Source organism: Brachyhypopomus gauderio, unplaced genomic scaffold (assembly GCF_052324685.1).
Source record: "Brachyhypopomus gauderio isolate BG-103 unplaced genomic scaffold, BGAUD_0.2 sc103, whole genome shotgun sequence".
In the NCBI taxonomy this organism is placed as follows: Eukaryota; Metazoa; Chordata; class Actinopteri; order Gymnotiformes; family Hypopomidae; genus Brachyhypopomus; species Brachyhypopomus gauderio.
The window spans coordinates 630,288-657,174 of NW_027506924.1; the positions used below are offsets into that span (position 1 = coordinate 630,288).

General features: G+C 44.3%; 1 protein-coding gene across 1 annotated transcript; it reads right to left on the reverse strand.

Moving 5' to 3' along the window:
- Positions 1–195: 195 nt before the first annotated feature.
- Positions 196–23,805, reverse strand: LOC143497212 (NLR family CARD domain-containing protein 3-like). The gene is made up of 11 exons (XM_076993079.1): positions 23,766–23,805; positions 22,632–22,739; positions 22,373–22,519; positions 21,777–21,831; positions 20,744–20,948; positions 18,162–19,950; positions 17,432–17,605; positions 13,014–13,187; positions 10,341–10,514; positions 1,518–1,564; positions 196–1,415 (listed from the first exon to the last, which is right to left on the reverse strand). The coding sequence occupies exons 2-11, from the start codon at positions 22,679–22,681 to the stop codon at positions 883–885; spliced, it is 3,348 nt and encodes a 1,115-aa protein (XP_076849194.1). The 5' UTR covers positions 22,682–22,739; positions 23,766–23,805; the 3' UTR covers positions 196–882.
- Positions 23,806–26,887: the final 3,082 nt, after the last annotated feature.

A 26,887-nucleotide genomic window follows, 5' to 3' on the forward strand; every position in this document is an offset into this window, starting at 1 on the left:
TATAATGAAAACAAAGACATTTCATGTAACAACTAATGCTTAGCAGCATCTTTGGGCACCCTGGGGTTCAGACTGAATGATGCTGTGCTGGAGTTCTTTTACAACTGTTTTCAGATTCTGCTTTGCAAGCACAAAGTGGTTCAAATGTTTATCAGTGTTCTTTAGCTTGGCATTAATGTCCAAGTGATGTTAGAATTCAAATAAAATGTCTGTGTGGTAGTATTTTAGAAATGAGCAAAAAACTGAACCGTGTGCTGAAAACAGTGAAGCGATTCTTGTTTTTCTGCTCTCACTGTCACTGGTTTTGATCGGTTGTTTTGCTCAGTTTACCTTATCTTTTGCTCTCTTGTAATACAATAATAAGACAATAATGTCACTCCATAGGACTGCGGTAAATTTCATTGTTTCTCTTTAATGGGCAGAAGTAAGCAAATGTTCATCACACCAAAACATAAAACACTTCTCATAAATTGCAATTTAACCAGCAAAATCACACACAAAATCCTATACTTTGCCCAGGTTCGATATATCAATATGTGGCCATCTGGTACCATCTACTGGACAAATACCAGAACTGCATGAAAATTTCATCATAAATGGAAAATATGGGATAAAACTGTAAAATATAGAAGCAGATTCTACACTGCATGGTTAACTACTCTGCATGCAATCACAGGCCTTTATTTCCCCCTAACCCTAGAAATGCAGAGAAGACAGCAACTGTTGTAGCAAGAAAAAGAGGAGGGAGGGAGGAAGAGAGAGAGGTGTGTGTGTGTGTGTGTGTGAGATCGAGAGGTCTTGTTGTTCTCCAGTTGTGTGTGTAGAGTATGTGGTTCCTTGGAGACTCAGGTGTTGCTCCAGTACACAGGAGGTTATTCTAGCTCACACACACACACACACTGAGGAGTCAGAATAAACCCTAAACCCTGCATAGAGGGGCTCAGTGAATGTGGAGTGGAATGTGTGTATGTGTGTGAGTGTGTGTGTCTGAGAGGAAATGCTGTAGAAGGACAGAATGCCGGCCGGCCAATCCAGATACACTCCTACTCTGTTGGAGCTGGAGGGGCGGGCAGAGATGTCAGTGCACTTAATATTGTGATGGACAGAGTATCTGTAATTAGAGCAGCGCAGCATCCAGGACTTTATATTCCGTCCAAACCCACAGTCATCAGTGCCTCTTTTCCTGCTGATTCCTTTATATGTCACTGCTATATCAGCAGCTCCACTACACTCAACCTCCCAGTAACAGTGTCCAGTCAGACTCTCTCTACACATCACCTGAGTCCAGACATCAAATCTCTCTGGATGATCAGGATACGTCTGCTGCTCCTTCACACACGTCACCTTTCTGTTCCCCTCAGACAGAGAGAGAAGTGTGTGTGCTGTGTTTGGGTCCAGTGTGAGCTCACACGCATCTGCACACAAGAAGAGACATTAGAGGAGACCACACAAATACTGTGTGTATCTGTGTGTGTGTGTGTGTATCTGTGTGTATTAACTACATAACTGCTGCTTACATTTTCTTAGTCCTGGTTTGAGTCTGATCTTCCCTGCATGATCCACGCTAAAGAAAAACACACAGTTCATTTTTAAATTCTGAAGGCTCTGTCCTGAGAAAGAATATAGAAAGAAAACTATTACTCTCACACACAACTCTCAACTTCCCTCCCTGTTTGTTTCTCACACACACATGCACCTAGATAACAGGACTGTCTGTCTCTCACACACATGCACCTAGATAACAGGAGTCTCTCTCTCTCTGTCACACACACACACACACACACACCTAGAAAAAAGGGATGGCTTCAGTGAAGGTGACAACTGGTGGACAACTGAAGCCATAGCAATGTCTAAAAAGCATCATTGAAGCAATGGCACTGTTTCAATCCTATGACAGCAATTAAAGTTCAGGTCATTCGAGTGATTTGTTCATGTATACCAGGGGTAATCAATTAAATCTTTCCGCGGTCCATTTTTGGCAGATAGCTCAGACCTTAGGTCCGGGTCCGCGGTGGCGAACGAAAGTTGTTGAGCGGGGGGGGGGGGGGGGGGGGGGGGGGGTGTGTGTGTGAACGTAACACTCGTCTGAAAATAACTTCTCTGGTTTAAAATATAGTCTCCCGTTAAATTTTTTTTGGCATTTGGGTCCGTATCCAGTAATCAGGAATGTGATTGGGTCCGGACAGGACGGCGTTCGGGTCCGGATCCGGACCGCGGTCCGCCATTTGGTGATACCTGATGTATACCAAATAATGATTATATTGTCATTACAATAAAAAATGCAGATGCTGTCCCTCATACTCTAACATTTTCCAGATTAGCCCATCGAATAAATGCAAATTATGTTAAGGGTTAAATGTTGGTTAAGGGTGATAAGTAATATTACATCTTATATAGCTGGTATGGCACCAAACCACTCAAACCTGTCAAGCTGTCATTGGCTCAGAACGCATTGAAACGCCATGAGCCAGTGCCACACACTGAAAGACTATGAGCCAATGAAAAGCTTTGAAACATTTTGAAGCAACAACAAGTGTGACACTGGTGTTTCAATACAAGCTCCAACACAGCGTGTAGAGTATAATAGACTAAACTCTAATCTGTCAGCATTGCGCTGTTGGTAGTGACAAACATTCAACAAAAATGTTAGTTTTCCAAGGTAGAAATATTACTATCGTAATAAACTGGTTTAAATGTTTTCACTACCTCTTTTCTGGGTACAGTGAAGCAGTGAGAATGTTTTTCTACATAATTTAAGTAGAGAAACAAACTTGCTCCACAAACCTCTTCACACTCATCACATCCTCATCTCTCCTACTGCTACTCTGTGAATTACTCTAATGACTCTTCAGCCGCCATGGTTCAAACACTCACCTGATCTACTTAGCAGGCTATAAGCCCTGTGCTGATTGGCTGAGGGAGAAAGAGGAGGAATCTGATTGGGTGACCGAGGAGGAAGTGTGTTTGGACTCAGTCGGCTGTGTTTACATTGTGAAAGTGTATTTGTACCCAGCGCAGTAGGAGTTAATATTAATGCAAAGAGGAGAGATGCTGTTTCCCCTTTAACATTTGAATGTTGCAATCATTATAGAGGTAATTGTAATGTAATGTAATGTAATGTAATTCACCTAATATGCAGTTGCATGTAATTTCCAAACTCACCACCAGCTGTAGAATGTACAACCACTCAATATAACACAGTAACAGCACACTGTAATACGATTTTATCTGTTTTCTCTCTCTCTCTCTCTCTCTCTCTCTCTCTCACACACACACCTCCCTAGGGTCTATGCTTTGCATAAAATACTGCGTGGAGTCAACCAACAGGAAACCAGGGAGGGGACAGGGCAAAAAAGGGAACACAGGTGAGTGCAAAACCAGATTACCAAGAGTGTCAGTGTCTGAACAAGTCAGCACGGAACCACCCCCAGGCCCACAGGCGGGCAAAGCAGTCACTGTGGGGGCTGGCGAGGACTGAGGAGTGTCCTGGGGAGCCGGGGAAAGGTCCAGGGGTACCGGTAGGTCCGGCTATGGGGCCGCAGGGACCTGGGAGGCCAGGTGACGGGCCGCAGGGACCTGGGAGACCAGATGACGGGCCGCAGGGACGGGCCGACGGGCCGCAGGGACCGGCTGGGTCGGTTGGCCAGCAGCGGGAACAGGCGGGGTCCGCTGGCGGGTAGAGGGAACAGGCGGGGTCCTCTGGCGGGCAGCGGGAACAAGCGACGACCTCCTCCGAGTTGCGGGCACAGGAGGCAGAGGCGCCAAGGAGGCCCTGTGGTGCCTGGGCGATGAGGAGGTCCCGGGAAGCATGGAAGCCAAGGGGGCCCCGGGGACAGGGGTGTCATCTGGGCCCGAGGCAACCGGGCAGACGTCATCTGTGCCCGAGGCAGCCGGGCCGCCGTGCAGACATCATCGGGGGGTGCGGCCACCGTGCAGACGTCATCGGGGGGTGCGGCCGCCGTGCAGACGCTATCAGGGGGCGCGGCCGCCGTGCAGACGCCATTGGGGGGCGCGGCTGCCGGAACACAGTCATCGGGGGGCATGGCCACCACAACGCAGTCATCGGAGGGCGTGGCCACCGGAACGCAGTCATCGGGGGGCGTGGCCACCAGAACGCAATCATCGGGAGCAGGGGACACCGAGGCGGCGTCATCAAGAGCCAGGGACGTAGGGGACGTCAGGACGGCGTTGTCCGTAGTCGGGGACGCCAGGACGGCATTGTCCGTAGTCGGGGACGCCAGGACGGCGTCGTCCGGAGCCGGGGGCACGGCGTTAGGAGCCGGGGACGCCAGGACCGCGTCGTCGTCAGGAGGCAGAGCCAAAGTTCCCCCCTTTTCAGGAGACGGAGCCACCGGAACGACGTCGTAGGAAGGCGGATCCAAAGTGCCGCGGATCCCCCTCCAGGAGGCGGAGCTGCCAGGCTGACGCCATTGGGAGTCGCCAAACTGCTTGACTGCGGTGTGGAGACCTGGGCCGTGCCGGCGGGTGTGGTGACCGTTGAGGGCATGGGTCTCTGGCCTCTGATCCCCCTCACATGGGGGATGGGATCAAATGCATGGGCCAGGGGGAACCGTCGCACTGGGGCACAGCTTCTCTCCAAACCCTTTGGGGGGGGGTACCTCTGCACTGTAATCCGGCCTTTGGGGCGAGCTTAACTGCAGCACACCCGATGCAAAACCAAGACGCATTAGGTTGCCGAACACAGACCAGGCTTCCTCTCCTCGGGTCGTTAATATCAAGTATTGTTAACCTTGTAAATCCTGTAAAGCGCTTTGTGACAAAATGTGTTGTGAAAAGCGCTATACAAATATATTTTGATTTGATTAGTATGGATAGGATTTGTGTAACGCTGTGTGTGGGTGGAAGGACGAGGTACGAAATCCAGCATGCAGACTTTAACGTCACTTTTATTGAGAACACTTAACGCACAGATAGTGCACATCTAACAATGACATGTGACACTCAGACAAAGACGAGCATGGGACACTGCGCAAACGCACACTAAATAGACAGACCACATAATCCCCGAGTGATGACGAGATGAGCCACAGGTGAAACTGATGAACACCCTCAGACACAACCACCCCCACGAAGATACACAGATGCACACGATTAGACATAGACGACATAATCACATGCCCAAAGGGGAGGGGTCAGGGGCTGTACCGTGACAGAGCCCCCCACCAAGGGCACTACCCGTCCCGGGTTGCCAACAGAACCGAATGCCCCGAACCCACACCGATGAGCGGATCCGGAACATTCAGTCCTTCATCTGGGAGATGACAGCCCTCGGTGGAAAGTCCGCCACAAACAGCCTCGAACACCCTCCCTGGGAAGACTGGGGAAAACACATTAAACAGACACAATGGGACGTTGACGAAAACACACATTGGAACATGAAACACGAGAGGCACAAGAAGGAAAAGGGGATTAGGAAGAAACACCGGGGTAGACACAAACACAGGTACTGACAGACTTGGGAACACGTTTCTCATAACCAGGAGAGCTACCAAGGGACAAAACGCCCCCTGGCCTGCAGGCACTGCAGTGGGCGGTACTACTCCGCCTTCAGTGCGGATCCCCCGCGTGCGGCAGACGCCCCAGCAGCCGGAGAAGCCCTGGGAGGTCGCTCCTCTGGCCGTGTCCCCTGTATGGGCTCCTCCAACTCCATCTCCTCCTCCTCAGAGCCTCTCGAACTCCCCCTCATTGGCTCCTCTGCTTCAAAATAGTTATCAGTAGGCATTGGGCTCGCCCTCTCAAAATAGGACGCGCCTTCAGAGCACTCGGACTGAGGAGGGCTTATGCAGTCATCGGAGGGCGTGGCCACCGGAACGCAGTCATCGGGGGGCGTGGCCACCAGAACGCAATCATCGGGAGCAGGGGACACCGAGGCGGCGTCATCAAGAGCCAGGGACGTAGGGGACGTCAGGACGGCGTTGTCCGTAGTCGGGGACGCCAGGACGGCATTGTCCGTAGTCGGGGACGCCAGGACGGCGTCGTCCGGAGCCGGGGGCACGGCGTTAGGAGCCGGGGACGCCAGGACCGCGTTGTCGTCAGGAGGCAGAGCCAAAGTTCCCCCCTTTTCAGGAGACGGAGCCACCGGAACGACGTCGTAGGAAGGCGGATCCAAAGTGCCGCGGATCCCCCTCCAGGAGGCGGAGCTGCCAGGCTGACGCCATTGGGAGTCGCCAAACTGCTTGACTGCGGTGTGGAGACCTGGGCCGTGCCGGCGGGTGTGGTGACCGTTGAGGGCATGGGTCTCTGGCCTCTGATCCCCCTCACATGGGGGATGGGATCAAATGCATGGGCCAGGGGGAACCGTCGCACTGGGGCACAGCTTCTCTCCAAACCCTTTGGGGGGGGGTACCTCTGCACTGTAATCCGGCCTTTGGGGCGAGCTTAACTGCAGCACACCCGATGCAAAACCAAGACGCATTAGGTTGCCGAACACAGACCAGGCTTCCTCTCCTCGGGTCGTTAATATCAAGTATTGTTAACCTTGTAAATCCTGTAAAGCGCTTTGTGACAAAATGTGTTGTGAAAAGCGCTATACAAATATATTTTGATTTGATTAGTATGGATAGGATTTGTGTAACGCTGTGTGTGGGTGGAAGGACGAGGTACGAAATCCAGCATGCAGACTTTAACGTCACTTTTATTGAGAACACTTAACGCACAGATAGTGCACATCTAACAATGACATGTGACACTCAGACAAAGACGAGCATGGGACACTGCGCAAACGCACACTAAATAGACAGACCACATAATCCCCGAGTGATGACGAGATGAGCCACAGGTGAAACTGATGAACACCCTCAGACACAACCACCCCCACGAAGATACACAGATGCACACGATTAGACATAGACGACATAATCACATGCCCAAAGGGGAGGGGTCAGGGGCTGTACCGTGACAGAGCCCCCCACCAAGGGCACTACCCGTCCCGGGTTGCCAACAGAACCGAATGCCCCGAACCCACACCGATGAGCGGATCCGGAACATTCAGTCCTTCATCTGGGAGATGACAGCCCTCGGTGGAAAGTCCGCCACAAACAGCCTCGAACACCCTCCCTGGGAAGACCGGGGAAAACACATTAAACAGACACAATGGGACGTTGACGAAAACACACATTGGAACATGAAACACGAGAGGCACAAGAAGGAAAAGGGGATTAGGAAGAAACACCGGGGTAGACACAAACACAGGTACTGACAGACTTGGGAACACGTTTCTCATAACCAGGAGAGCTGCCAAGGGACAAAACGCCCCCTGGCCTGCAGGCACTGCAGTGGGCGGTACTACTCCGCCTTCAGTGCGGATCCCCCGCGTGCGGCAGACGCCCCAGCAGCCGGAGAAGCCCTGGGAGGTCGCTCCTCTGGCCGTGTCCCCTGTATGGGCTCCTCCAACTCCATCTCCTCCTCCTCAGAGCCTCTCGAACTCCCCCTCATTGGCTCCTCTGCTTCAAAATAGTTATCAGTAGGCATTGGGCTCGCCCTCTCAAAATAGGACACGCCTTCAGAGCACTCGGACTGAGGAGGGCTTATGTCGTTCTCCTCTTCCTCCTCATCGTAGTAGATGGTGGGGGCGGAGCACTCTGTTGAAGGAGGGCTGCCGTAGTCTTCCTCCTCACAGTAGTCCACGGTGGGAGCAGACCACTCCGATGGAGAAGCGCTGCTGTAGTCTTCCTCCTCACTGTAGTCCTCAGTAGGGGCTGAGCGAACGGACGGTGGAGGGCTGACATCCTCTTCTCCCTCTCTGTAGTAGACCGTAGGAGCGGAGTACACAGATGAAGGGGGACTCACGTCCTCCCGTAGCACTCCGTGGGGGCAGAGTACATCGAAGGGGAGTAGCTGGCTCCACCTTCGGTCTCTTCCTCTCCCGAGTTCCCACTCCCAAACTCTTCCTCGGGAGGGGTCACGCCCACCATCCCCGCATACACCACCAACGGGTCCTCCGGGGGGCGTGGAGATGACGGAGTGGGAAACCCCCATCTGCCAGCTGCCAGGGGAGAGGAGTCCCTCGTTGGGGAGCGGGATTCCGCTTCCCAAGCTCACTGGGCAGCCTGGCGGTAATGCTCCGCTTTCGACTCCTTCGTTGCTTCCCGTGCGTACCGTAGCAGGGCCGAACATACTGGGTCCTGTTCGAGCTCCTCCTCTGTCGTGGGAGCATCACGGCATCGCACAGGGGAAGAGGGGTGATGGTGTCGAGTTGCCCTCTTCCCCTTCTTGGCACATGAAGAACGACCTGGCATGTCTTGATTAGGCTCGTCTTTCTGTAACGCTGTGTGCTGGTGGAAGGACGAGGTACGCAATCCAGCACGCAGACTTTAACGTCACTTTTATTAAGAACACTTAACGCGCAGATAGCGCACATCTAACAACACACACTGACGTGTGACACTCAAAGACGAGCACGGGACACTGCTCGAAATAGACAGACCTGTGACGGGTAGGGTGAGCGAAAATAAATGGAAGCGATCACGCCAAGTCTCAGGGAAATAGGATGGTTTAATATGAAAAGTGCGCAAACCAAAACCCGTGAACTGATCCGAATTAAGGATATAATAACCAGCAGTCAACTGATACAAAGACATATATAGACGAACAAACGACCCTCAGGTGAGACGGATCGCGGGCTCCGCCCACCTGAGGGACAAACACAACGCCACACCCACAGGACAAGCTGCTGCTGTAGACGGGGGCGACCAGTAGGGGGCCGCCGTACCGTGACAGATCCCCCCTCCAAGCCGCACTCCCCTCCACCGGCTGTGCGGCCTACAGCAGCAGCACATAAAACAAAGGGGCAGGCAGGCAGGGACAAAGGACACACCCCCTGTAGTCCCAGAGCTGAAACACAAAACACAAACACAGGTTAGCTCGCCTACCTGGGCGGGACCCTGGACCGACTGGGCCGTCAACAAGACAAAACCACGCCCCGGTCGGTCACAGGGCCCTCACGCCCTAACCGGCATTAAGCCGCATAGCCCCACAGGTGCGAGGACGGGCCACGGCTCCTTGTCCGTCTCAGGGAAAAAGGATGGTTTAATAGAAAGTGTGCAAACCTAAAACCCGTGCAATAGATCCAAATTAAGGATATAATGACCAGCGGTCAACTGGTACAAAGACAAGACATATATAGGCAAACAAACGACCCTCAGGTGAGACGGATCACGGGCTCCGCCCATCTGAGGGACTCACATGACGTCACCAAACAACGACAACAACAGCCGCTGTGGACAGAGGCGGCCGGTAGGGGGCCGGCTCACCGTGACAAGACCACATAATCCCCGAGTGATGACGAGACAAGCCATAGGTGAAACTGATGAACACGCTCGGACACAATCACACCCACGAAGATACACAGACGCAGACGACTAGACGTAGATGACATAAACACATGCCCAAAGGGGAGGGGTCAGGGGCTGTACCGTGACAATTTGTTACTGTTATATATTATTTAATGGTAGTTTATTTTCAAAATGCACAATCTTAGCGTCTTCACATGCTTCAAGTTTCCTGTTGGAATTACAAGAGGTGGTACATTTCTTATATATTTGTAACATAATACAAATAACTAATGTAGTACAAATATTTGTAAAATATTATAAGCTTACAGTATATTTGTAAACTATTTGTAAACAAGCAAACGATTCGGTCAGATAGCTATTTGTTGTGAAATGAAATACAATTTCTTTTGCCAAAATTCCAGCACTTTTCAAATCTGGAAAATGCAACATAAAAATTCCAGCAGCTAATGAGCTGTCAGAATGCTAATACAAATAATTGAGGATAGTACAATCACATAAGAGGAAAATAATTAACTATACTGATTGGCTACCAACAAAAGTAGGTGTGTCCGAGGCACAGTTCTCTGTCCCGCAGCAAACTTTAAGTTAAAAACCAGTTAAAAAGCTTTTCCAGATCACATGTTGCCAAACGTTTAGAGACCTACATAGACACCCATTAGTCCGGTGCCCCACACACAGGAAGTATACGGTACACATGTAATGTCACAGACATTCAGTGATAGAATTTTTGATCTTTTGTTTTTAATGAACGATAATTGCCAGTATTACTAGATTCATAACACTTTTGCAATATATAATTTACATAAGTTCATATGTCTAAGTAGCATTGTTTCTCTCGATAATTTGATGGTGGCAGCACCCCAGCGCCCCCTACTGATGAGCTGCCACTGGTGTCATGTATGATACTGTATGTATTTTAGGAATAAGACCACGTGTGTGTCATGTGTGATGTTTCTATGTATGACACTGTTCTCACATTTGGAGTGTGTGTTCACACAGAGGGTGTTTAAGGGGATTCCTACATACCTGAGTGTGTCCAGTCTGCAGTGGGGATCCTCCAGTCTAGCAGAGAGCAGCTTCACTCCTGAGTCTCCTGGGTGGTTGTAAGTCAGACCCAGTTCTTTCAGGTGGGAGGGGTTTGAATTCAGAGCTGAAGCCAGAGAAGAACAGCCTTCCTCTGTGACCAAACAACCAGACAATCTGCAGAAAGGAGGGAAAAAGAGGAAGAGAGACAGTGAGGGAGATGCATTTTCAGAACAGTCAGTATGGGGTGCTAGAGAGGCCAGTAACAATAATAAACCTAATGTAAGCCATGCTACAAGCTGGACCACATAACACCTTCCTTCTATTACTTGGGATAAACTAGAGAATAGCTACAATTGGGCTACATCACCATCTAGCCATGATAAATGGTTAGCCAATCCCACCAGTTCCCATACAGGCTTGGTATATAATTACCAGAGGTGAATTAAGATGACTTCACATCAGGGAAGAAGCTGGCAGCCAGAGGCGAACAAACATGAAACTAAACCTTCCTAAAAACGAACAAAGGGGAAAGGAAGAGAAATAGCATAGGAAAACTTGAGGTAGGTCAGGAAGCAGCACAGAAGTAAAGGACTTGAATAATAAGGTAAGAGACTATAGAGATAGAGAGGGAACCCACAAGGGCGTGCAGACATGTAACCAGAGACAGGCTGACTTGCGAGAATTCACGTGTGTGTGGGTGTCAGTGGTGGACGAAGTACACCAATTATGTACTTGAGTAGAAGTACAGTTACCTTGCATTGAATATTACTCAAGTAAAAGTATTCACCTCAATTTTTTACTTGAGTAGAAGTACAAAAGTATCTGCCTTCAAAAATACTTAAGTACTAAAAGTAAAAGTAAAAACCTTTTTTTTTCTTAGCGTCACATCAAAACCCCTAGGCCTACTCGATCAACAGGTGAACAGGAAACAGTGCCTTACATTTGCCTAGCAAACACAAAATACACAAAACTAGCCTATATTATCCTCACGACATTCATTTCCAAACTTTATCCATATTAATAATTCACACTAGAAAGGTAGACAAGTGGACAAACCGTTTATTATGAAAACAAAATTCACCACCAAACAGAACAATAATTTCGAACCGGCCACTTCAGTCCAGCTTGGGGGACTTTTTCTGAGGTTCTACGTTGTCCACCACATGGCGGGACAGGGAAGCTAGAAGCTACTGAACTCATAATATTAAACTTGGCCAAATAATTAATATAATAATAATCAGGGTTGCCAACTCTCACGCAATGAGCGTGAGACACACGCATTGACTGTCTTTACCAGAGACCGTCTTCATTCGCTCACACGACATACATCCGATTTCTCACACTGAAAAAAAATCTAGCTTATTTATCTCCGATCTACATCTATGATTCAATGAGTTACTAGTTCGCTCTGGCGCCAACCACTGGCGATTGATCGATCGCGATATAATACTTAATTTGTGTCCAACAATTTACACTCGCCGCCACCCCCACCAACATTTTACACACATGCCGCTGCCCCGCCCCCCACCTCTGATAATAATAATTTTAATAATAATTTTAATAATTTTACTTCGCTCATATTTGCTTGCCTTCGCCTCCCTCGTCTCCACAGATTGCAATTTGGGTAATAGCACACCGCTTTGGATAAATGTATCTGTTAAATGTAGTGAATTTCAATGTGATATCATTAACCGGGGTATATAAACCTACTCATCTAATGGCGAACTTACTTTGATGTGTTTTTTCAAGTTTGACGGCGAGTTCATAAATGATGACAGCGATGTGTTCTTCGGAATGAAGAGGAGGAACACGAATCATTTTTCTTTTCGAGGAATTCAAACAATTGGGCTAAATAAGGCCAGGGGTGTTGGGGGAAGACATCTATTGCAGCCATGTCAGATCCTCAGCCATTTAGCGTACAAATCTTAATCTCTTACTGAGCGCTGATTGGTTATAGTCTGTGACACGGTACACTTTGACCTGTCGGTATTTTATTAAGCGTTGATTTAAAAATGAAAAAGGAATGAGATGTTTCTGTAAATGTAACGAAGTGAAAAGTAAAAATTTTCGCTTTGAAATGTAGTGAAGTAAAAGTATAAAGTCTTACCAAATAAAAGTACTTGAGTAAAGTACAGATACATGGAAATGTTACTTAAGTACAGTAACGAATTACATTTACTTAGTTACTGTCCACCACTGGTGGGTGTGTGTGTGTGTGTGTGTTCAGCTCTGTGTAGGAGTGTGTGTGTTTCCATAAATTACCATATACAGTACATTTGGACAAGGTCTCATCTGTGTCTCTTTACAGTGTTACATTTCTCTTGAAGATTCTGGGAATCTGCTTACGCATCACAATTTTTCTTTCTCTCCACAATGTGGTAATTTAATGAAATGTAGTTAATTTAATTAATTTTAACAGAAAATATTTGGAATTAAGGATGAAAACTTCATGAAATAATAATAAACTGTGAAATTGTCTTGCATTGATTTGTGTGGTAGTATTTTTAATACTGTACCCAAAGGGAATTTATTATTTAATACAATGAAATTGACTTATTTATTAAAAGGAAATTGAATTCTTAAAAGGACATGAATCTTTATCTTAATATTTATTAAAACTGTGTAGTATCACCACACTGTTTCCATTCAAGATTAAATTTACAGAAAACTCACCTGAGAATCTCCAGTTTACAGTTTGAATTCTTCAGTCCAACACAGAGCTGCTCCACTCCTGAATCTTGTAGGTCATTATCGTTAATCTCCAGCTCTCTCAGTGAGGAGTTTTCTGTTTGTAGAACTGATGTGAGAGATTTGCAAGACTCCTCATTGAGACCACAGCCAGACAGTCTGTAAATGAGTAAGTATGGTACAAAATGCAGATCATCCAGATGATGCTGGATTCCAAAATCTGAACTGCTGATTAAATTATTCTCTGTATCTTGAAAACTAGGATGAACTTAATTGCATTAACAGATGAAAAAAGTATCAGAGCAGCCAGTATGAAGTGCTAGAGAGACCAATAACTGTACTGTAGTGGAGGCTTTACCCTGTGCTTTATCATAAACTACTGACATGGTGAGGTCTCGTATCCATTCCCCACCTATGATCCTACACCATCAAACACCTTCCACAATAATAAACCTAATAATCCTAACCTGCTTAGCTCTGAGATTTGATATAATGTTGTCAAATGTGTGTGTATAAGCACTGAAAATGTGGATGTTTTATAACATGTAATTTTAATATTGGGGTATATGTCATATGTGCAGAGATGTATAGTAACAAAGTAGAACTACTTCACTACTGTACATAAGTACTAAAATGCAGTATCTATATCTTTCTCTGTGATCAAACAACCAATCTGCAGAAAGGAAGGAAAAAGAGGGAGAGAGACAGTGAGGGAGATGCATTTCCAGAGCAGCCAGTATGGGGCACTAGAGAGGCCAGTAACTGTAGTGGAGGCTTCACCCTGTGCTTTATAATAAACTACTGACATGGTGAGGTCTCATATCCATTCCTCACCTATGATTGTATGATGATGAAAATAAGACACTTGGGGCAGTGCTGTTTTACAGGCTGTGTGTTTCTGCAGGTTTTATGTAGGAGTGTGTGTTGAGATCTGAGTAGGAGCGTGTGTTCATCTCTGTGTAGGAGTGTGTGTTTCCATAAATACCCACATACATGTGGACAAGGACTCATCTGTATTTCTTTAGAATGTTATATTTCTCTTCTGGGAAATTCTGGAAATATGCTTATGCATCACAAATCATTTAATTAAATGTAGTTAGTGTGTTTAATTTTAAATGAGAATATTTAGAATTAATTAAGGAAAAAAACTTTTATATAATATTAATAAAAACTTTTATAATAATAATAAAGTGTGAAATTGTCTTGAATTGCCTTATGTGGTTGAATTTTTAATATTGTACTCAAAGGAAGTTTATTATTTTAAAAATGAAATTGACTTTTAAGAACTACATAAATCTTAATATTTATTAACACTAGGACTACCAGCATTTTCATACTCCCCTACTAGCTACCAAGAGCTCGTCAAAAGACGAGGTTCTGGGCACCAGGCCATCCAGGCCTGTCCTTTGTTATGTATATGGAGCCGTCTCCAGGTAGACGGGGGGGGGGGGGGTGATAGTGGGAACTTTGTAGATCCATTGACTCAGATAGAATGGAGAAGAAAAAACTCTGGTGTTGTACATATGGGATATAGTGGCACGTATAGTGGCAGTTTTACAAAAGACAAAAACTATTTCAAATAAGGTAAAAAAAAATCAGAGCTATTTTGGCTAATGAAAATGCTACTTTCTGCAGTGTGAGATTTCCTAAATTTCCTCTTTTTGTTTACTGGTTATGGCTGTTGTGTTTTTGGAAGAGGCACACTGCAAAAAGTACCATCTTGATAAGTTAAAATTGCTCAAGAATATTATTCTATTTCAAGTAGCTGAGGATTTTTTTGTAAAAATTTATGTAACCATATCTTTACCTAGTGGCAGTTTTTCAAAAGACAAAAACTATTTCAAATAAGGTAAAAAAAAATCAGAGCTATTTTGACTGATGAAAATGCCACTTATATGCCACAAGGAAATTGACATTTTAAAGGACATAAATCTTTATCTTATCTTAACATTCACTAGAACTACCAAGCCGCCTGCTTTCGACAGTACCCCACTAGAACTACCAAGCCGCCTGCTTTCGACAGTGTCCCAACTAGACTCTTGGTCTCTTGGCAGGTGTGATAAGCCCTTCTTACCTCCAGTGTTATGTAAATGAGGCGTGTGCTGTGGGTGGTTGCTGTTGACACACCTTTCAATACACACCTTTGGCTGCCTCATGAGACTGCAAGCTCTCTTGCATCTCTTGCAAGAAGTCTGCTCATTTTAGGATATGTTTGAGATTTGAGATTTGATTTGTGGAAGGTTGAAATAATGTGAAATTGACACAAACATAATATTTGAATTATAGTGACATATTGATTATTCAAAATGGCTCTGATTTTTTTACCTTATTTTAAGTAGTTAAAACTGTCAATAGGTATAGGTAAAGATATTTTTACATAAATTTATACAAAAAACCCTCAGCTACTTGAAATAGAATAATATTCTTGAGCAATTTTAACTTATCAAGATGGTACTTTTTGCAGTGTGTCTCTTTCAAAAACACAACAGCCATAACTGGCAAACAAAAATAGAAAATTTACTTTTCTCTCCCTACTCTCTTTTTTTGGCCTACCTCCACCCCCCCCACACCTTCTTTGGAGGACAACTTTATTTTTATGTAAGGATCAGAAAACAATTCTGTACCACCACCATCACCACACAGAGAGTAGCCTGTTCAGCCATACCAGTGTTATGAAAATGAGGCCATTACATTGATTCTAAATGTAGGAGTACTGTTTGTGTGTTTGTATGGGGAGGGGTGGAGGTGGGAATATGCAGGTCCAGAAGAAATGGTCCTCTGGAACAAGGTGAAGGTGAATTGGTGAAGCCACCCCCCACCCCCAAAAAAAGTCAACATTGCCAGAAATTTATATTCAAGTTAGCTTTATTGGTATATAGGTGTGTGTATATATAAATACACCTATGAATATTCTGCACACACCTGGCACTGCCACATCATCTCCTTTCTGCACTTGCCACATGTGAACCTATCACAAGACACACAACGATTAGTGGCACGGTTACTTTTGCAACAACACTTGACCTGGCACCATGCCCTTTTCCCTGTGTCAGGTGTGGGTGGTTGCTGCTGCTGAGCCTTTTCCTTGGCCACCTCCTTGGCTGCCACATGAGCCTGTGCAAGCTCTTCTGTAAGATTGACCAAAAACTCCGACCGTCTCTCCTTTACCCCAGTGCATGCTTGAAAAAGCACATAGGCATTCAGTGCTGCAATGTCAATCATATTATAAAACACAGCGACTGGCCAACGCCATGTTGTAGTCTGTGATTGTGTTTGGCTTTTTTTGTGTGTGTTCCCAGTCTCCACCGTACTGTGCATGGTACTGAGGATGCACACAGTCTTTCAGAAGAAAACAGCAACGGGTCTTGGATGGGAAAAGTTGCTCATCTATGGTGATATGCCTTCCTGGGTGGTACGAAGTGATGCAGTTGCCCACGAAAGATTTCCAAATATTAGAAATTGCAGCAAACCGGTCAGTTGCAGCTCGTTCATGGCGTGTGTCCTTGTCGTCAAAGCGTAGGTGCCGCATGATGTCCTGAAAGCGGTTTCGCGACATTATCTTCATGACGGAGGGCACTCCCAGTTTTGCAGACCATGCGTCATGCACCGCTGGAAGGCGGACAATCCCTCGCAGGATGAGGATTGCAATGAACACCATTAGTTCAGGGATGGCCATGAACCAGTTTTCTTGCTCTTGCTGTGTCTGGCGTGCATGCTGGACAGTCCACTCCTGTATGGTCTGAAGTATCTCCAAAGAGATGAAACAGAGGAAACTTTGCAAGCGACTAGTCACTTTCCTTCTGGGAAAAGCAGTTGGCTCTCCGTTCATGGGATGGCGTTCAGCTGGGCTGTGACGTGCATAACAAAGAATGGGGGCCATACAGGTGGACCATACAGGACAGGATAGAAATGTAATTTTTTAACCTTATTTTCAGTAGTTTTTAGCACTTTGAGTTGCATGAATGTATGAAAGGTGCTATACAAATAAAGACTATTATTATTTATTAGAAAAAAACACAGCTCAAATGACCACTGCAATGGTTCACCAACTGCTGCTACATTGGACATCCATATTCATCCAAACACAGACAATCTCCCTCAATCTCCCCAAGGGGAGGCCAGAGTTTTTTCTTCTCTATCTGAGTCAGTGAACACATCCAGCAGAACAATGAACTGATGGTTCACACCATCACCCCCCCCCCTCCACCCACTCCCCGTCTACCTATAATGGCTGCATGTGCATAACAAAGGGTGGCCTAATGGGATGCAAATGTCCCCAGAACTGCCCCCTGGTGGAGGCCAGGTAGAAAAGTTTGGAATTAAAATGGTGGTAGTCCTAGTGTTAAAACGCTGTAGTGTGACCACACTGTTTCCATTCCAGATTAAACTGAAAGAAAACTCACCTGAGAATCTCGAGTTTACAGTTTGAACTCTTCAGTCCAGCACAGAGTTGCTCCACTCCTGAATCATGTAGATCATTATTATTCATTTGCAGCTCTCTCAGTGAGGAGTTTTCTGTTTGTAGAACTGATGTGAGAGATTTGCAAGACTCCTCAGTGAGACCACAGCCAGACAGTCTGTAAAGGAGTAAATACAGTATAAAATGCAGATCAATCGGTTGATGCTGGATTCCAGAATCTGGACTGCTGATTAAATTATCCTCTGTGTCTTGGGAAATAGCTGTTTAGCTCTAAACGTTATATAATGTAGTCAAATGTGTGTGCACAAGCACTGAAAAGTGGGTTAATGTCAATTTAATATTGGGATGTTTGTCATGTGTAAATAAAATGTAAAGATATTACCACATTTTCTTTCAGAGTAGTGTGGATGTGGAAGTCTGGAGATGGAACATTTATAAAACTCTTGGGGCAGAGTTGTTTTACAGGTTGTGTTCTGCAGGGATGTGCGTGTGTGTGCGTGTGTGTGTGCGTGTGTGTGTGTGTGTGTGTGTGTGTGGGTTTGTGTGTGTTCAGCTCTGTGTGTATCTCTCTAATATTCTCTCTCTTTAATGTAGGGTCTCTCTACCGTTCTATTTCTCTCATGGTCTCACTCTTGTTTTCATTTTCATAAACCTTCTGAGTCAAGAACATCCAGAGTTACATCCACTGTTAATCTCTAAATGAAAATACTCACATGGCTTTTCTGGATGCTTTCACCACTGGCAGCAGTCTCAGTAGACATTCCTCTGATGGGTGATATTTCCTCAGGTCAAACTCATCTAGCTCCTCTTCTGAGTTTAGCAACACAAACGCCACAGCTGACCACTGAGCAGGAGAGAGCCTGGCTCCACGCAGACGAGTGTCACCTCCTCTGCTCAGGTATGTTTGGACTTCCTGTACTAGAGAATGATCATTCAGTTCATTAAGACAGTGGAACAGATTGATGGATTTCTCTGGAGAGGGATTCTCCCTGATCTTCTCCTTGATGTACTTGACTGTTTCCTCATTGCTGTGAGAGCTGCTTCCTGTCTGTGTCAGTAGACCTCGTAAGAGAATCTGATTGGACTCCAGTGAGAGACCCAGAAGGAAACGGAGGAAAAGGTCCAGATGTCCATTCTGACTCTGTAAGGCCTTGTCCACTGCACTGTTGAGGAGAGAAGATATTGATTTTTTGAAAATACTGAAAAATCCAGGTTGTTGCTGTTCCAGCACATTTATGTTGGTGGAGATGAAGGTAATAAATACATATAAAGCAGCCAGAAACTCCTGAACACTCAGATGTACAAAGCTGAACACCTTCCCCAGCTGTAGACCAAACTCCTCTCTGAAGATCTGAGTGCAAATTCCTGAATACACTGACATTTCTCTGACATCAATGCCACTCTTTCTCAGTTCATCCTCATAGAAGATCAGGTTGCCTTTTTTCAGCTGTTGGAAAGCCAGTTGTCCCAGTGCCAAAACATGTTTTCTAGTTTGGTGAGGGTAAGTGTCACTTTTCTGATCATACTTTTGGTGCTTGTGTTTGATGTGAAAGATCAGGAAGTGTGTGAACATCTGAGTCAGAGTCTTGGGGATCTCTCCACTCTCTGCTTCACCCAACATCCTCTCTAGAACAGTGGCTGCAATCCAACAGAAGACTGGAATGTGGCACATGATGTAGAGACTTCTTGATGACTTCATGTGTGAGATGATTGTATTGGCCAGACTCTGGTCTCTGATTCTCTTCCTGAAGTACTCCTCTTTCTGAGGGCCACTGAACCCTCGTACCTCTGTTACCTGGTCAACACACTCAGGAGGGATCTGATTGGTTGCTGCTGGTCGAGAGGTTATCCAGAGGAGAGCAGAGGGAAGCAGATTCCCCTTGATGAGGTTTGTCAGCAGCACATCCACTGAGGTTGAATCTGTTACATCCCACAATCCGTCATTGTTCTGGAAATCTAGAGGAAGACGACACTCATCCAGACCATCAAAGATGAACAGGATTTTGTAGCATGTATAGTGAGTTGGTTTTAATTCACGTGTTTCTGGAAAAAAGCAATGAAGAAGCTGCACCAGACTGAGCTTTTTCTCCTTCATCAAATTCAGCTCCCTAAAAGGAAGTGGAAATATGAAGAGAACATCCTGATTTACATTTCCTTCAGACCAGTCCAGTATGAACTTCTGCACTGAGACTGTTTTACCAATTCCAGCCACTCCTTTAGTCAGCACAGTTCTGATGGCTTTGTCTTGTCCTGGTAAGGGTCTAAAGATGTCACAGCATTTGATGGGTGTTTCCTGTGTTGCTGGTCTCCTGGATGCCATCTCAATCTGTCTCACCTCATGTTCATTATTGACCTCTCCACTCCCTCCCTCTGTGATGTAGAGCTCTGTGTAGATCTCATTCAGAAGTGTTGTGGTTCCATGCTGTGAGATTCCTTCATTAATATTCTGATATTTTTCCCTCAGTTTGGATTTGAGCTTTCTGTGGCAAGCAGGGGCCAGTTCTGATAAAGAGGAAGACAACAGCACACATGTTAATGTCTTTAGGATCAACCATAAACGACTCATTACAGAAAATACAAGAAAAGACATTATAGATTTTCATTCCTGTTAGATAATGATGGTCCTGATCATTTAGGTGATAACTCTTCCAGGACTGTGAGTGTTATATTTCAGGATTAATCCAGTGACTGTATGGTCCCTTTTTTTTGAGAGTCTACTGAGTCATATCAGACTCATCACAGGAAATACAAGAAAATACATCATTATGAATAGATTTTAGTCCGCTTAGATTGGCCATGATACATTCAGGAAATTGAAGTAAGTGTTAAATTAGACGTAGGTTAGAGTCTGGGTATCAATAACACTGAATGATCAGCAGGTTGACATAGAGAACACATGGGTTCATGGAGGAAGCCATTACACCAGTTGAAGTTCAACCACACACACTGGTAACTGTCACCTGACTGAGGAGACCTACAACTAGCAGACTGGACATCTAAGAGACAATGGAGGGAAATCATGAGACAGTGACCTGTGGTCAAATCTGATTGGTCAAATCTCAGTTCTAAAGAATAACAATGTATCCTCAAAACTTCAACATTCTAGTCACATGACAACAGTGATTAATGTAGGAGAGTGTTGAGTCTGCACCTGAGCCGATTACACTGAAGGGAGGTCAACTGAGGACAGACCAACACTAATTTAAAATCCTCATTGTGAACTGAGATTCACCAACAGTGTCCTCCCTCTGAAGTAATAAATTGATGTTATGATGTCATGACCCAGAGCTCTTACTGGTCTGTAGTGTGTTGGCGAGGTCTGTCTGGTTCATGTTCCTCAGGACGTGCAGTGTGATCTTCATCGCCCCCTCTCTGACACTGCTCTGATCCTCCTCATCCTCCACCTGTCTCTCAGTGCATTCTGGGTAATCTGGACTCAGTAGATTCTTGAATCTCTTCAGCTCATTTTTCAGCAGGGAGATGATTTTGTGCTCCAGCTCCTGAATAAACAGTATCAGTAAAACTACAGTGTTACAGACAGATGATTGTAACACAGGATAATCCATTAAAGACAAGAGAGGACTGAACTGAGAGGGACTGGGTGGTCCTGTGGACATTATGGTTTATAAGTACATAATTCTAATATTAAAGTTTCAGTTGTAGGTAGTTTTATAAAGCCATAACACAGCATAACACACAGCTTTATACATTTGAGTTTTGTTCATCATCAGCTAAAATACAAACAGGCATTAAAGTAAAACATAAACCAGTAAAGTCACAGAGTCTCATCATGATCTGTGATGAAACACACTCTAATGATAAGACCCTTCACCCACTCACACAATAAACACAATCCACATACACAGAATACAACCACAGAGCTCAAACAAGCCAGAACATAATACAATATCTCCCAATACATGAACCACCACAGAACAAGAGAAGGGACAGAGCTTAAATAGGACAGACTAACAAGAGAAGGGACAGAGATTAAATAGGACAGACTAACAAGAGAAGGGACAGAGATTAAATAGGACAGACTAACAAGAGAAGGGACAGAGATTAAATAGGACAGACTAACAAGAGAAGTCAACTGTGAAGAGGTGGGACTGATAATCACAGGGTGGAGTTACTGAATGAAAGGAGGAACAGACAGACATGAAAAACACATGGGAAGTATAAACAGGGAAAGGCTGGGCGGGGCTAGAGGGACCAAACAGACAGATTGACAGGAGAGGGTGGAGCTCAGCATGACACTTTACACACACACACACACACACACACACACACACACACACACACACACACACACACACACACACACACACCTTGAATACTGACTCCAGTTTGTCTTTAGACATCTTTACAGTTTTCTTTTGGGCACTGTGGACAAACAGAAGAACAACTTTAATGGAAAATCTACATTTTATAGACATGAATACGTTACATTCATGAATACATGTAACATTCATGAATACATGTTACTCTCATGAGTAAATGTTATATTTATGCTTCTGTACATGATGATGATGATGTGATACATGTAGAATAACCCAACACACTTGAACATGTGACGGTTCACTGGGCTCCCAGACTGAGGGACACTGAACCCAAATGCTGTAGTGACAGTAGAACAAACACAGAGAACCTGCACCTGACTTTAACTCTGGTGATGTAGAATAATGTTTATGTGAATGGGGCCTCACCAGATATCTATGTACACCTTGTACCTTTTTAGAAAAATGTGCAGCTCTGCATCAGTCTAGTTCTTGAATTTCTGTGGCATGTTTACACTCGTAATTGTGATTCAAATTGTAATCCTGTTCTTCACAAAATAAACACATAGCTTTACCAGTGACTTCAGTAATTAAATATTTAGAAGTCCATGCTTTGTTAAACACTTTGTCACTAATGTATAACTCACTGTAGGTCAGAGGTCACAGGTCCACTGCTGAATAAAGGAGGATCACCCATGGACTTGTCACTCTTCATAGACACACAGCTGGGTACTGGAGATGATTCACTCTTCATAGACACACAGCTTGGTACTGGAGGTGCTGGTCTCTTCACCCTGATGAAGATGAGGAAAGTGTTGAGAAATTACATCCTTCATAACATCTCATTTATCCTGAATATTCCTCTTCCTGTTTCCTCAGATTAAGTGCTGATGTAAAGCTCCTCACTTTGGGTCAGAGGTTCCTCCTCCACTGCTGGAGATATGAGGCTCCATCATGAAGTTGTTCCTCTTCACACACACACAGCTGGACACTGGAGATGCTGCTCTCTGCTTCCTGTCAACAGTTCATCATAAAGAGGAGGAACAGGACACTGAAACACTGATTATAATGAACCTGATGTCACTGCAGGATGAGTATCTCTAACAGAAGCCCAGTAACACTACAGGAAAATGACATTTTTCATAGACATATGGTTCATGACAATTTTCACATTCTGTACAGTATTGTACATGTACTTTAATGCTTACTTGACTGATACTTGTGATCATCTTTTGGCAACTTATCTATATATTGTTTTTCTTTTCTTTGATTTTTTCACCAATGTTCCACTAAGATTTTCCAGAAGAAAGTGTCATTTAAAGTCAGAGATTTTCCTTTCAGCACAACAAAAACTGTTACAGCTCTGTCAGGAATAGCCGATAACATAATTATGTTCACCTGTCGCACCACCACGCCCACATTCCGGGCGTACTTAAGCACCAGGACTTCACTTCCTGGTTGCGAAGTATTGCCTCATGTCGTCGCATACCAAGCCGTTGTTCCTGATTGTCTCTCTGTGTGCCGAACTCTGCTTGTCCCCTAGACCACGTCTCCTGTCTGACCCCTGGATACCTCCCGGACTCTGCCCTCGCCTCTCGACCCTGGACCGTACTGACCACCGCTCCCACGCTACTGCTCTGCACCTGCCATACGTCACTGTGCTTATCGTGTGGCACGCTGTACAGAGTTGTCAAAATAAAGATAATAAAGATCGTGTTATTCCGCATCAGGATCCCTCTCAGCGTGTTCTATACGTTACAAGCTCCTCCAGTTCCTTTATTCCACAGACCTAATAGGTCACATATGCGAGGACTGACTGAAAAAATCTTGAAGATCTTTAATATGTATGGGCTTTAGAATCTGCTCTTTTGTCTACATTTTCAATTCAGACATTTTGTCATCTCGCAGTAGGACTCACAGATCGATTCGTACATATACAGACTGGATTAAGCTCCTTTATCGTTAGAACAATTAAACAATATATGTTGTACATAATGTAACATTTGTAACATTTCTCAGTATAAGTGTTAATAAACTCACCGTCATATGTCATAGACCTGCGTTAATGTGGTGATTCTTCTTGTTTACTTTCGGTTTAGTCATCTGACCTCACCCATGTCACCTTTACTTGTTTTACCTGTTTGTGTTGTTTTAAGGAAGAAATTATTTTCTCTAATTCTGATTGTGGGATTGGATGAAAAGCATCAAGTTTTTCTCCCATTATGTAATTTAAATCAATATCAACCAAACCAGATGACATACCAGTTGTATTGCTAGTAAAAGGTTTTATATTTTGTCTAATATTCTCTTTTTTATTATCAAAGAAATCTATAAATACATTACTGGTGAGGTTTACTGGAATCTGAGGTTCTGCGCCTGCTTGATTTTTTGTAAGTCTGGAAATAGTATTAAAAAGAAATCTAGGATTGTTTTTATTTTTCTCTATCAGTGAGGCTAAGTATGCTGAGCGTGCTTTAGTGAGTGCCCGTTTGTATTCAATAATGCTATCCTTCCAGGCACAGTGGAATACTTCCAATTTAGTAGATCGCCATTTCCGCTCTAATTTACGTGCTATTTGTTTTAAGTTTCTAGTTTGGTCAGTGTACCATGGGGCGAGCTTTTTAGATCTAGTCTTTTTATATTTGAGTGGAGCTACTATATCTAGAGCTAATCTGCAGGTATTCTCTATGCAGTTGGTTAGACTGTCTAACTCTCCTGGATCGGATGGCGAGTGGGCTAGAGCAGTTAAATCAGGGAGGGCTTCAATAAACTGTGTTGCTGTTAATGAATTTATCCAGCGCTTTATACACTGCCGAGGAGACGGACGGGTATTTATGTTAAGATGAATCTCAAATTGGACTAAATAGTGATCGGAGATAGCTACGGTTTGCGGGAGTATATTTATATTATCTATGTCGATACCCAACGTTAAGATTAAATCTAGTGTATGATTTTGATAATGTGTGGGTCCTACTACGTTTTGTATAATGCCGACAGAGTTCAATATAGAAGTAAAAGCCCTTGTCAGTGGATCCTCCGCATTATCAAAATGTACGTTAAAGTCTCCTACCATTATTATTTTGTCAATACTTACTGCTAAATTTGCTGCAAAATCTGTGAAATCTTTTAAGAAATCTGAGTAAGGCCCTGGTGGTCTATATGCATTTGTTAGGGAAACTGTACTTTTATTTTCAGATGGACTAATTACATTAATAGACAGCATCTCAAATGATTTAGAGATATCTAAGTATTTCTGATGAATTTTTAAACAATCACGATATATTATACATATTCCACCTCCTCTGCCTGACAATCTAGGTCTATGTATATAACTATATCCCACAGGAGTGGCTTCGTTTAGTGTTAAATAGTCACCAGATTGAATCCACGTTTCAGTTAGACATAGAATATCAATTTTCTGGTCAGTTATAAGTTCATTCATAAAAACTGCTTTAGAGTTGAGCGATCGAATATTGATTAATCCAATTTTCAGATCGGTCATATAGGTAATAATTGGATTTGAAGTCTGAATATTAGTTAAAAACTTAGGGCGGACTATTTTCTTATGATTTAGTTTAAATCAAATTAGTTTAAATTAGCCTAAGATTAGCCTATCACTTAGCTTCTCCAACAGCCGCCGAGTACATGGAACAGTAGTCGTTATTGTAGTCATGTCAACAATGTATGCCCTAATCGGTGGGAGCCGGGTGCCATTATGCAACGTCTCCCCACCTACAACCCACTTAGAAGCCCTAATAATAAATGTTATTTATTTTTACGGCGGTTTATCTAATATTTATTATTATTTATGGGGAGATGGGCCGTGGGCTGGTACAAATTCATTAAAGGGCCGGTTCTGGCCCGCGGGCTGCCAATTGAATAGCCCTGCTGTAGAACTTTTACCCTAGATTGTTGTATGTCTGTCCTGCACAACTGTTACCCAGTCCTGTTTACAACCTAGTCATCCATCCCTGCTCCATATGTAGGTCCCTCACACATTTCCTGATTATGTCTTTTTAGCTTCTTAGCTGTATTCAGTCTTGTACTAATGTTTCACGCTGGCAGACGTGTCAGATGTGACAACCTCTAATTTTGATACTCTGAGCATATCAGCTTCATTACATTGACAGTAAGACCTCTGCAGCCACAACCTCTCTATATCAGTCAGCATAGCAGAGGCACCTTCACTAAAGGTAGAAATGGCCATACTTGCTGCTGCCTCAACCCTCAAGACGCGTAGATATATACAGTTTAGCGGTACCCATCTCTTTCACACAGACTGCACTCTAAAATCAAACTGAATAAAATTTTTAAAGATGTTAAAAACAGCCGCTCAACCCGCCATTTTGTCGCTTGGCTACATTCATAATTTAATTTGGGCCCTACACAAAATATGACAGCCTGGTATTTACATTCCATGACTGTTTGGCAGAGGTAACGCCATTTTTACTATTATTAAATCTAGGGGTGCAGGAAAAAATCGATTCGAGCTCGAATCGCATTTCTAACATGGAACGATTCAGAATCGATTCTCATTTTCAAAAAATCTATTGTTTTTTCGGGTGCGTGTGTGCCTTCTCAGCCACCGTAGTGCAAAACAAGGAAACAGCTTTGACTATGTGCAGGCATGCTAGTAAAGCTACATCGGGTTGTGTACGGTATTTGTTGTTGAGCCGCTAAAGTATGAAGTCCAAATGGCTCCGCGGTCTTTGAACGCAACCATTTGAAAACACTTTAGATTTTACTGTCAACACGGCCCGGGTAAGAATGGGCTTGATCATTTGCACACGCATAAAGACGCTACAGATGATATTCAGGGGTTACAGTGATTATAACTCCTGGTAAAATAAATTTACAATAAAAAATAAAAATAATTTAGTTCATTGAGCACTTTAGTTTTGTCCTAACTAGATATTTAGATATAATACTGCTGTAATACTGCAAAGTCGTGGTCATAGGTGAACTTCGCTATAGCCAGTGTGTATTTTATTTTAAATAATTAACACCTTTAAGCCAGTGTATCTTTGGTCATAGATAATGCCGTTTGCCATGATGGATAATTAAAGTCTAGCTCTTATTTATGCATAGAAACGTAAATCAACAATATAATCTGTAGCGTCTTTATGCGGATAAACGAGGGTTGTTGGAATTCGCCACAACAC